This window comes from Panthera pardus, unplaced genomic scaffold, assembly GCF_024362965.1.
Source record: "Panthera pardus isolate Hobbes unplaced genomic scaffold, ASM2436296v1 HiC_scaffold_8, whole genome shotgun sequence".
Lineage (NCBI taxonomy): Eukaryota > Metazoa > Chordata > Mammalia > Carnivora > Felidae > Panthera > Panthera pardus.
This window is the reverse complement of record NW_026527013.1, coordinates 138,869,645-138,882,766: the sequence shown is the minus strand read 5'-3', so window position 1 is coordinate 138,882,766 and position 13,122 is coordinate 138,869,645. Positions and strand designations below refer to the sequence as shown.

The 13,122-nt window shown below is 36.1% G+C and overlaps 1 protein-coding gene across 4 annotated transcripts in view; it reads right to left on the bottom strand.

The window, feature by feature from the left end:
• PTPRZ1 (protein tyrosine phosphatase receptor type Z1) overlaps window positions 1-13,122 on the bottom strand; it is a 183,631-nt gene that overhangs the window by 27,994 nt on the left and 142,515 nt on the right. For all 4 annotated transcript variants that reach the window (XM_019452563.2, XM_019452564.2, XM_019452566.2 and 1 more), the window contains exons 13-15: window positions 12,933-13,077; window positions 5,220-5,311; window positions 2,423-2,508 (exon numbers count right to left, since the gene is read on the bottom strand). In XM_019452563.2, the coding sequence (XP_019308108.2) occupies window positions 2,423-2,508; window positions 5,220-5,311; window positions 12,933-13,077 (323 nt within the window). The remainder of the gene's footprint in view (window positions 1-2,422; window positions 2,509-5,219; window positions 5,312-12,932; window positions 13,078-13,122) is intronic.

The following is a 13,122-nucleotide window of genomic DNA, read 5'->3' as shown; positions in this document are numbered from 1 at the left end:
AATCACACATATTATATCATTTTGATTTTGATAGCATTACTTTCTACATACTTAATGAGTAGACTTCTTTTTAATTTAAACTTCCATGGGTGCAGAAAAATTATTTCTGCCAATTATCTTTTAAAATGAATTAAAATCCTTTTCAGAGATGTTTTCTATCTAAATACATTAGGTAGGAATTTATAATTATTTAGCATTAAGATAACAAGATAAAACCTTTATAATTTTTGAGAAAGTATATAGCCCAAATGTGAATCTGACTCCTCAGCAAATGGCCCCGCCTCTGTCCAGATAACCCTTTAAGGCCTCTTCTACAGCAAGTACAGCAAGCCCTTCTCACTCTAGATTTACAAACAATTTCATGTTATAAACACTTAAAAGGCATAGTATTACCAGTTGTTAAACTAATTATTAAGCTAATGAAACGTTTTCTTGAATCAGACTGTGAGATAAGAGCAATGGAATTAAGAACACACGTTTGAGTAAAAATGTGAGGCTATTTTATTAATTTAATTATGAGCTGCTTCATAATATTGAAAATTATTTTATGGTTGTAAAAACTATGAATCTGCCTTTGTGCATATGTTAGCAGCAAGTTTTATTATAAATTATCTACTTTTCCTCGTGATTTTTAAAATTTTGAAAATTAGATCCTTGACCCAGTCTCCCTCTTTCAATTGCGATTTTGTTTGTGAGCCTGATAGTTTCTGTGAGTTAACAAGGCACCACCCACCCTCTAACCTCTATTACAGTAAGAAAAAATAATTTGATGTTTTAAATACATAATTCTTTATATTATTCCACTTTACTTGGTCATTACCTCACACTGCTATTTCAGTGTAGCTATGACTTAGATTTCTTTTAAAATTAAATGAATTGGCTTCTATTATCTTTAATTTAGTGAAAATATATCACATTTCACTTCTATTTCCTTTGATTTCTTAAAGCTTTCTAACCTACGGCATTTTCCTTCCCTAAATATATCTTGGTTGATGTGACTCCTGGGAAGCAGTTGCGGGGTGCAAGGGGAGAGTGGGACACTCTCTCATCAGGATCAGAGCTCAAAGTGCTTCAGAGGGGGAGGTCCATAGAGCACTTCCGGGTTGAGGGGGAGACAGAAAAGCAATGTGACACTTCTTAGAAGGGAGGGGCCAGAGGGAAGGCTGAAGATCCCTTGCTTTCTGGAATGGAAAATATAGGTAGGCCACGGAGGCGCCTACGTGGTTCCATCTGTTAAGCATCTGACTCTTGTTTTCGGCCCAGGTCATGATCTTACAGTTTGTGGGTTCAAGCCCCAAGTCAAGCTCTGTGCAGATAGTGCAGAGCCTGTTTGGGATACTCTCCCTGCCCTTTCCTCTCTCTCTTTCTCTCAAAATAAATAAATAAATAAACTTAAAAAAATTTTTTTAAAGTATGTATATATGTTTTAAAATCACGGACCTACGTTTGAAACCCAGCACTGCTATTTTTAGAAATTAATTACTTAAACTGAAGCATAATTAACATGTAATGCTATATTATTTTCAGGCGTACAGTACAACGATTTGACAATTCTACACATTACTTGGTGCTCATCACGGTGAGTGGTCTAGCCCTGCTAGTTATGACTTGTTAATTAACTTCTGTGGAAGTTGATTTCATCAGTAGTATGAATAGAAATAAAAACAAATAACTTCTAGAGCTGGGTGAAGACTAAATATAAAAGCATTTAGTACAAGGACTGGCATTATTAAGGAGTGCTGCATAATGGTAACTTTTATTTTTTTGTGGTTGTCATTGTTAACTCTGGGCTTACAGTACCCTGTTTTGAAAAATCTGCTTAACTGATGGTTCAGTGCGCCATGGTAAATTTGCAGCAAATTTCTCTGCCACTTCTAAATATGAGTATTTTATGGAACATTGCTAGAAAAATTTTTACTGATTATGCAGTTCAAATGTTTTTTAGAAATGCATATTTTCTTAAGAAGATGGGACCTTACCTTGTATAATATTTATTACTTGTATTATACCTTGTAAATGAAATGCTTCTGTACTTAACAATGGTGGAAAACTAAGAGTTTACAAGTACTTTGCTTGAAAATCGTGAAATTTAGTAGTTTAGTATAATTTATATAATTTAGGAAATTAAAAAGAATCAGTGTTACTAATTCAGATTAAAAGAAGGATACTGGAATTCTGTACTTTATGGGGGAAAATTAAAAATGTTTTTTTTCTACTAGTATGGCTTGGTTTTTAAAATGGAAAACCAATTTTCTAAATTATATGGTAATCATAACACATCTCTTAAACACATAAGTGATTATGGAACTAGTATTCTTTCTAGAAGTGAAAATAGTTTCAATGTTCTTAGGTCAAGAAATAGCCTGCTGCTATTAAATTTACTATTTTTGTATTATTTCAAATAAGTTTATTAAAATCATACCTCAAATTCTTCAGTAAACCCACTACTTGCATGTAAGTCTGCAACATGCTTTGGAAAGTGCTTTATTGGAATCGCTCCAACATCATCTAAGTAAATAAAAAATAATTTGTTTGGAAAAGATAATTCAACAGAAAGGAATATGCCTCTCACTTACAAAGATTTATAAAATGCCTTCTTCTAAAGCAACTTCAAAGTTCAAGCATTCCTACAATCCCGAGTGAATCTCAGCATCCAATGAAACATTAAGCAATGGTTACCAAGTTTCTCTGTATTTACTATCAATAACTTGCATTATATAATTCTGATTTGATCATGAATCTCTTTTCCTTTCATACTCTAAAGAAACAAGAATTTTTAGTGTTAAATGATAAATTCCACCAAAGCCTCACATCTTATCAATGGACTGCACCTTTTTATGGATAACATTCTTTAACATGAGTAGAAGTTGCATTTACATTTAATACATTAACACGAATGTGAGTTCTGGGTAAAAAAAATGCGGAAATAATATATTTTCAATTTTACCAAGAACTAAACATAATATGTAGTGTAATTTCAATTTAACATAGTTTAATGTTTTACAGTTATATAGTCAGATGTTTACATTCAAAAACATTTTTTATTTTTCTCTACAAATAATAGAAAACATTGACATGCAGACTATTCATTAAGGATAACGTCAAAAACCTTTGGGACTTTTAATATGTAAAATTTCAGGAACTCTTACTTAAAAATATGCTATGTAAACAATGTCATTGGATCTGTTAATTAATTGTGAAGGGGCCAAATTATTTTAACTGGCTCTGTTTTTTCTCTTTCCCTCCTCTGGAAAGACTTTCTTAGATTAAACGTATCACTAGTTCACAGTATGCGATTTCACAAGTGATTTCTCTGACAAGGAAACATCAAACACATTTCTCTAGAAACACTTATTTACATCAACAGATGTTCAGCATCTAGGCCCCTTAATATTTTTAAGCTTCAGTTACCAAGAATTTGTTGATTTTTTAAAAAAGTAGAATCCATCTGTTCTCTCCCTTCCGTGAGTGTACCTGAATACTAAAACTGAATTAGCCAGTTAAGCTTAAGAAACACTAGACACAGGTGCAAATCTGCCTTCCCATCTACGGAAGGATCTTGCCTGGAAGTAGCTTTTATAATTAGACAAGAAAACAGAAATAGCTTGTCACATCTAAATCATCATTTCTTCTGGTAAAGGTCCTTCAAACCCATAGATATTATCCTGCACACCTAACCTCTTTTCACAAACTGACTACTTTTTATTTACAGTTGTGTATTTTGGTTAGTTCTTTCACAGACTGGTCTGCAAGTGAGTGAGACCAACATATCTAATTTCTGATCGTACATGAAAAGGTGCTTATTTGGGTGATCTGGAGCACAGGTGAAATGAGGAAATGCCCTTGATCACAACTCTTCTGAGAAGTAGAACAGGAGATTCTGGGTTTCCTGGACAAGGTCCTGATTTGGGATTATTTACTGCTAATAATAAATTACACTGGACTTTGGATATTTCGAATAATATCATGTTAATGTGCTCCCACATGCTGGGGGAGTCTGTAGAAGAGGTATGTTTGAAAGTGAAGTGAATCAAAATGCAACAGAGAACAGAGAGCTGTCAATCTCACAACTCTTAATATGCTGATGAGAAACTGTGCTGTACTCAAATAACTGTACAGAATTTTAACAGAAAAAAACCCAGAAATAAGACAGTGACGGCTAAAGACTCAGAGTGGACAAAAGACGGAAAAGAGCCAAACACTTCTAATTCCTATGCTTGCTGAGAATTACACAGAAATTGCTTCTCTTTGTTTTGTTTTTTATGTTTTTCAAATCATGAGATTTCAGAAAATGACATCTTGTGGAACTTGGGCCTCTAACAATAACCTAAAGAGTATCAATTTAAAAGGAGGTCTCTGTAAAATAGCCACGTTGTCAATTTTTTCCCTTCTATTTTGGTTTGGTGGTTTTCTGTGTCTTTATTTCTTCCTCTATCCTTCAGGGGCTTCTTCCAAAGTTCACATTTTTCTAGGCAATTCCTTTATTGTTACTGCTTTTCATTCTGAAATGTTATGAAATGTTAATTAAATAAGTGTCTGTGATCTTACAGTGTGAACTCCAGGGTGAATGGACGTCTCAGTCAAAATGACCCTGGCTAATTCTTGAGTATTGTTAACCAGGTAAGTTCTGCTAAAAATAGTCGATATTTCCCCAGGTACTCAAACTGTTTGACATTGTGGCTTTAAGCATTTCAGGCAATTACACATTTCTTTGTGCGCTCATGTTTTCCTTCTAGCCCACCATTTTACAGGGTTTTTTTCCTAACATAATTAAGGGAGATTTTCTCACATAATTTCAGATGATCAGAAGGAAACGAAACTTTATCCTTACTTTTGTTATTTTGTCCTATTCACCCTTATTGCATTGCTTTATCCTGACTTTTGTTGTTCAGGTTTCCATTTAAGTAATGGAAATGACGAAGGTCAGCCTTATTCTTAAATAATCTTGTATTGCTATGTTCATGTTAACATTATATCTGAACAGTCTTGAGTTATTTTGCCATATTGTCTACCTGGCTAAGAATGTCCAAAATTAATGAGAACAAGGCAGAAACCTGGGTGCCTGACACCCGGCTGTAATAAATACTTTGGGCAACTCAGAAGTATTACTCATCTACATTAGAGCCATTTACAAAGCACTGCAATAGGGACAAACCTTCCAGCATATGCTTTCCATTCAACATCTACCAGCTACTTATGGTCACACCTTAAGCTATTACCTGAAGTTGGAAAGATAGGTGTTGGAGGTGTGGATATTACTCGAGGGGAGGTACTGTCCTCTAAATAAAAGTGTGCGGTCTGAAAGCATTTCCTGGAAAGAAAAGAAAGCAATTTATGTACTAGCTGTCATAAGACAACTTCTGAGCTGAAAACTGCTTGAAAATTACGACAGATATCTCCAGAATTAAAACATAAATGGGAATCTGTATTTTACAAAACACAAAGCATTAAAGAATTGTATGGCCTCCAAGTTTATCTCAGTTTTACATGTGCCAGATGCATACGAGTGAGTAGATACCAGACACACGCTGAAAGCAGAGGTGGCATTTGCAGTCGTAGCTGGTACCAAACAGTATTTTGCTAGGATAAGGACACCTCATCACCCTGGTTACTCTCCCACTGTTGCTATATACCAGCAACAGGGGACTGGACCAGAGTGGAAGAGAAACCAGGTCCAGAGCTCTTTTCACTCCTTAATTAAGTGACCACACCTTTCTGAGCAATTCAGCTGCTAGGAAAAGGTAGCTATGACTGTGGAAGTGAGATTTGACAGCGGTGATATTTTGATGGACAAGGAAGGCAGCTTTATACTGAGAGCATGAGAATGCAGTAATGACAGAACGAAGTGAGGAAATAATGAGCATGTAACCAAAAACAGGCGTGATTTTCTTTCCAACAGATGCTAGCCTTGTTGATGAGCGTTTTGAGAATGAATATATTTGGAATCAACGACAACTATGACCTACAATGTCACCTGAATCTATTTTCATTCAGATAATAAGAGTAACATCTGGTAAGAGCAGACCACAAACTATTGAGAAGAGCAAAGAACCAACTGCTGCTTTAAACTAATGCAAACCACACTTAATTAAAAAAATTTAGATAATTAAAACTGCTAATGACACTCTTTGATGTGGGTCATTTAATTTATATGAAATGTTATTCATGAGTATTTAAGTTTAACTAGAAATATCTGTGTGAGTAAAGATGCCAATCTCACTTTCCATTTAAGATTCAAGCTACAAGATATTTATTCTAATGAGCTTTAACGTAACATTTGTTCTTATGAGGACACACCTCAACTGTAACATTCTTTCAGTAATCAGTTCCCTGTGTAAAATTCTTCAGTGGCTTCCCCAGTGGAATCAGAATGATATTCAGTTATTTCATCAAGGGCTATAAGACCCTCTATGAACTGGTCCCCCACCTGCCTCTGGGGTCCTCTCCAACATCCCCTACTACTAGGCTCAGGCCCATACTGGTCTTCTGCTCCTCCTTCCAAGAGGCTCCATCAGTGTCACCTTGGGGCCTTGGCTCTTGACGTTTCTTCTGGCCACCTGCCTCCTTCCCATTGTTTTTGTACTTCCTGTGACAATCCTTCCCTGACCATGGTAACTAAAAGTACCAGCTCATCCCACCACATCACTATTCTTTGGCCTTTTGTCAGCTTTATGGCACTTAGCACTTTCTGAAATTCTTTACTTATGTATTTGTCTTACATGTTTTTAGTTGGTCGTCCCTCATCAGAATGTGAGCCCTGCAAAGGCAAGGTGGTCTGACTTAATGCAGTGTTATGCCTCAGTGCAAAGAACAGCAGTAAGTCCCCCCAAAACTTAAAGTTGCCTGTGCCCCAAAATATTTGTTCAATGAATTCACTGCTATGACTAGTATAAAATCACGTAGTTTATTTATAATCTTAATGTCACAAGCAAAAAACTCAAAAAACCAAAAAACAAACCCAAAAAAACAAACAAAAACCAACAGAACCACCCAAAAGCAACAACCTGCATAGTAAGGACTAGCCCCCTGCTGGGATCGTATAAGCCTTTGACAAGAGGACACGATCAAGACAACACAAGAATGTCTTCTAGTGAGAACAGGTGGTACAGGAGGAAGATGAGTGCGTGTCGAATCAAATGTCCAGGGGGCCTGAGCCAGGTTCACCTCCTGGAAAGTGGAAAGAGTACAACCGACTAGGAACAATGGGAGGGATGAGGGCCACAGGTCTCGTGATCAACTGTCCCACTGAAAGTCTCCACTGGAGCCCACCTGAAGCCAGACTGGAGCAGAAACTAGTGGGCAAGTTTGGTAGCATGTTCTGACACAATAGGAAAACACTGGGTTTGATACCTCAAGATCACAGAGTTAAATCTCTTTGATTCCTCTAAAATGGGGTTACACAAGCTGGTAAAGGGGTTTCTATTTATTTTTCAGTGCATCTTAAAGTTGTAAAATGTCTTAAGGAACCTGGTGCAACATCACCACAGACAGAAGAATTTGTTGGACAGCATCTCTGACATAGAAAGATCATCTCTGGTGACAAGGAGTCCTTTATGAGGACATCTTTAGTTGCCACATATTGCTTTCTCGTCCTAACTGAAAACTCATTCTAAGTACTTCTAAATGGTACTGCAAGAGGAGGCCATCCCATTCCACTGTTAGGCCTCCTGCTGTTATTTTTTTTTTTTGGTATCAAGCCAAAAATCTATCTCCCTGTTACTTTGACATCTTGGCTCTATTTCTGTACCTGACAGGTTTTATTTAGCTAATGGTGCCCAAGATCTTTCAGTACTTAAATGCTATCTATCTATGGCCCTCACCCCTTTTGACTTTCTTCTTGAAGTTTATACTCCACAAATACAAACAAGTTGTAGATCTCTAAATATGCCTTGTCCTGTCCTCACTTTCTCCTCCCTGCTTCAAATATGGTTCTCCTGACCAAAATGCCTTACTCACGAGTACTATCTTCCATAAAGGCAGCTCAATGGTATCTTCTCTGTGAAAAAGCCTTTCATTTCTGGGGCACCTGGGTGGCTCAGTTGGTTAAGCATCCAACTCTTAATTTCAGCTCAGGTCATGATCTCACAATTTGTGAGACTGAGTCCTGTGTTGCGTTCTACGCTGACAGAGCGGAGCCTGCTTGGAAGTCTCTCTCTCTTCCTCTCTCTCTGCCCCTCCCCTGCTCTCTCTTTCTCTCTCTCAAAATAAATGAATCAACTTAAAGCAAAAAAAGCCTCTCATTCTTAAGCTGCCTCTAGCATTCCAGTTTCTCTGTTTTCACTGCACCCAACACAAACTTTGATTCACCTTCACCTTTACAAAGACTATTTTGAAAAATCTGTTTAATTAATCCAAGGATGGCCTTCACTTCCTGAACTCTCTGCTAGACGATTTTAAATATATTTTTTTTTTTTACTGATTGTTAGTTAGGGTAATTATCTTGCAATATATTTGTTTTGTGCCTATATCCTCATCATATTTTTTAAAAGATGGGGCCATGTCTTCTGATTTATGTAAGCCCAACTCTGAAAACAGTGCCAAGGTGTTAATGATTAGATGGATTTCCAGTAGCAAGTAAATCCCACCAACCATAAGTTACTCAGCTGCATCCTAGACTTCTTGCCTACCTGTGCTTCAAATGGGATAACTTAAAATCTCAAGATATTTGGGAAGGAGAAGTGAAATATATATAGCTAGAGGAAGATGGATGGATGGATGGATGGGTGGGTGGCTGGCTGGCTGGCTGGATAAGTAGATAGAGGATGGCTCTGAGAAAATGGGAAGAAGGCAGCCCTCATGGAATAGAAAAAGGTAAGTTGAAACTTATTGGTATTAGGGTTTAACATGTTAAATATTCATTGTAGGATCTGGGTAAATACCAACTCTACTCTTTTTAGCTATGTAAACAAATATTTGTTGTTTAAGCAAATAAGTGGTCCGTTAGTGTTATTTGCATAACAAAGGAACGTTATAAAATCATACCAAAAAACTTGTAAGTGGGAAAAATCAAAATTAAAATAGTGTAGGATAAAGCTTTGAGGAAAGTCACACGTATTATATTCAGTCCACTTTATAGTGCAGTTTTACCTAGGAAGTGACATTCGACTTAAGGGGCAGCATGGTCATGGGAGGCCTCCATTTTGGGTTGGTAGCTACCCTGTGTGACTCACAAATTTGAATTTCAGACCGTGAGAGAATTCATATTGCTCTTCCTCCCTCTCCCCAAAGCCAAAACAACTGTCTATGGGAAGTTCTTTTTTATACTGTTTTTGATGGAGTGCCGTTTTGTTGATTATGCCTTTGATAGTTTTTAGATTTTAACTCTTAAAAAAGCTCTCCAAAATTTGCCCTTTGTCTTCTTTAAAAAGAACTTTTTGAAAATCTTCCTTACTGAAGTCATTTTGTATCTTAGAAACTTACGACTTGGCTCATGTAAATTCTACCTTAAAACATCTGGAAAATAATTTCAGGGCACATTATTTAATGTATGACAAGATTCAATATCTATAGTCCATCTGTTCTGTATAAGCAGTGAATGTCTTCACGTCTATGTGCTAAGTGTTGATAACTATGTCTCTTGCTAATTATCACTCAGCCATAATGAAAAAAGTGATGACTGTTTTAAACTTGTAGACATAGGTCCTATCAATCAATGTTAATCTGATTATTTGATTTACACCTTTTCATCACAGTAAGTATTTGGAATTAAAAGCTAGAAATGTATTTCCATTTTTTGGATCCTTATACAAATATAAAACCATATTTATTCATTATGCTGCATTCATCACAGAAACCCTAAAGAAGCTCGGACTGCAATCTTAAAGATGATCTAGTGAACCTTCCCCCGAAATGGCACAGAGAGGAAAACCAGTTCCCAGGTGGATAAGTGACATGCCCAAGACCACGTAACAAATGCCGGGCAGAAATGGGGAAGGGATCCAGATTTGTTCTGTCTTCCTACTACAACATGCTTTCTCTCAAGGCTTACACAAAACCTCAGGGACCGCTTTGAATTGGGTAAAGAGACAAAAAAAAAAAAAAAAGACTTATTATACCACTTTACAGTAATTTTTTATCCTAAGAAATTAGATTAGAAAAACATTTAAATATATCAGCTTGGAAAAACTCGTAAGGACCATGTTACTATGAGGACTTTTGTTGGTATGCCATTCTATTTTGAACCTTTCCACACAGGCTGTGCTTTCCACAAAGGTCTAAAATGTTTCCATACTGGCTAGTGAAATCATATTGTTTACAAATGGGTCTACATCAAAATTTGAAAATGTTCACAAAAACCCCAAAGAAGGCACGAATATAGTCATCTTGTGTTGCACCAACTAATGCCCCTGGTGTATCCCTGATCTAAAAAGTTACATTTTGAAGTGAATTAATTTCATATGGATGTGAGGACAGAGGTGTTAAATTTTGAAACGGGTAAGTAAAAGAGTGACAGATTTTATCAGAACGTTTGACAGATAGATATAAAATATATACATAAAATCATCAGAGCGCTCATTTTTTAAGCTAATGCACTCTGTGTTCAAGGTACATAAAGTGTCATTTGTGAGGAAAAGAGAAACATCTTGTTGGTGAAGGTCAAATTAGTATTTTTCAACTAGTAATTTTATCTTTTTTCTCCACATAATACAGATGAGATTATCCATTATTAATAGAAAATAAATACCATTCCAGATTTTAATTTTCCATGAAATATCAAATCATATTAAATAAGACACTTTCAAATCTACAAAAAATAAACTTGAAATACTAAGTAACAAAGATCAAAACTCTCATTCTTATTTCAATCTTAAGATTGACATTTCTATCGGAAATTTATTCTAACGCTCTTTACTGTGAAGCAGAATTTGGGCTTACTTTCCATCTTATTTAAAAAAAATTTACCTCTAATTCCAAATAACTTCAAACATTGGTTTGCCAGGGAAAATCAGATTAAATATAAGCCAGTAATCTGAACACATCAAGGTTGATAAAAAGTTTGGCCAACAAACCGAGTGGGGAGTATGGAGAAAAGCAATATGAATTCTTGTTGAAAAAACATGTATAAATCATGTACTGTGTTCACGGTACTCTGCTGAGCATGGAATCTTCTGTAGAAAGAGTCATTGGCAATTATAGGAACCAGTGAAGAAAGCAGCTTTGTTTGCATCATGTTATGGACAAAATAGACCACCAACTCACATATGGTAACAAAAGTATGATCTGTTCTCTTACTGCAGTTTACTCTTTTCTGTAAAGGTTGTTGGATATGAAATACAGTTGATCATGAAAACATTCTACCTTAGTCCACCTGTGTCCAACTACATGCGACTACCTGCCCCAGGCCTGTCTCAGACACACCCAGCCTACTCCTGCTTCCTGTTCTTTCCACCTGCTGTGTTCCTGCCTGGAAAGCTGTCTCCTTTATCTCCACTTTCTGAACCCCATCCAGTGCGAGCCCAGCATTTTACATTTACTCTGCTCATCCTGGCCTAGCAAGATTCTTTGTTCCCTGACCACTCTTAACATTAGTGATTTCAGCTGTCGTGTGTATACTTTTGTATAGTAGGTTATACATTTTTCATAGAAAATTCTCAATAAGCATGAATTTCTCAAGGATAGTGACACTCATTCATTCATCCGTTTTTGATATTTTCCATAGTAGTCAACATGGTACTAGGCACATGAGAAACAGTCCTTAAAAATGGCAAATATTTTTGAATAAACTGAGAGAATATATTTTAGGATAACACATAAAGAGATAAAGAGTGGCCATATGAGCTTACAGAGAGACATTACTAAACAAAAAGGAATTAATTATAGATCTTCTGAACAAAATTCTCTTTTAAAACGAAGCAATAAATTACAAAGCTAGGATTCCTCATATCATCGTAAAGTTTTTGTTTTTCAAGACACAGTTATAATAGTTATACTGACTTACACTGTCTCTCCAGTAAACTTCCTAATTTGCAGCGTGTTCTGAATGCCATGGGATGGGAAGCTTATGGTGAGTGCAACCGTCTTTGTCCTTTAAAAGTTTTAATAGGATACTGGGGTGCCTGGGTGGTTCAGTCAGTTAAGCGTCCAACTCTTGATTCTGGGTCAGGTCACGATCTCACGGTTCCTGAGATGGGGCCCGTGTCGGGCTCTGAACTGATAGTGCAGAGTCTACTTGGGATTCTCTCCTTCCCTCTCTCTCTGTCCCTCCCCTGCTTGCACATGTGCACTCTCTCTCTTTCTTTCTCTCTCAAAATAAATAAACATTAAAATCAATAAATAAAAGTTTTAGTAGGATATTGATGACAGCAAAACTATATCTTATCCTCAAGGCAAGCTATAATTAACTTTAGAATTCTATGCATCTTAATATAGTCAACTTTATTTTCTAATTATATTAATATTTTAATTGCTTGATTTTCACTCTTGTGTATGGGGCTATCGGTTTTTGCTATTAGCATGCAGCTGATGTGCATCTTGTACAAAATTCACAATTATAAACAAACCATGTTTTTACTATAGCAAAAACTATGTTTTTTCTAAATATTAACTTTTGAAATTGTAACAGCTGGAGCATTTAAGCTGAGAAGCTTAGATTTATGTTAAGTGCTATGATAACATTTGAAGGTTAATTAGATTACTATGAAAGTACAACTGTCAAAATACTGTATTAAATATTAACTAAGCCAGGGTTCCTCCATTTTACCCTTTAATTGTTTCACTGGTGTATGAAAAACAATCAAGTATTATATTATTGTCTTTGGATTTACAAATTCACCTAATTCATTGTTACCTGGATAAATTAACGGTAGCTCTCAAGGAAAAAGAATGTGAATATGCTTTGAAGAACTTTCAGGTAAAACAAACAAACAAAAAAAAAAACACAGGCAAAATCTGAGCTCTATGAAATACATTTCTAAAACAAGCATTCAACTTACCTCCAGTAGATGAGAATACCCACAAGAACCACTAGACAGATAAAAGTCAGGGCTGACACGATCACGAGGGGTATAACTGCCTTCTTCTCGGATTCCAACCCCTCAGCTAGACCAATACGAGATTCATGGCTACTATTACTGGCCTCTGTAGTCAGAGAAAATCGAGAGAGTTGATATTTAAGCTTAAGGA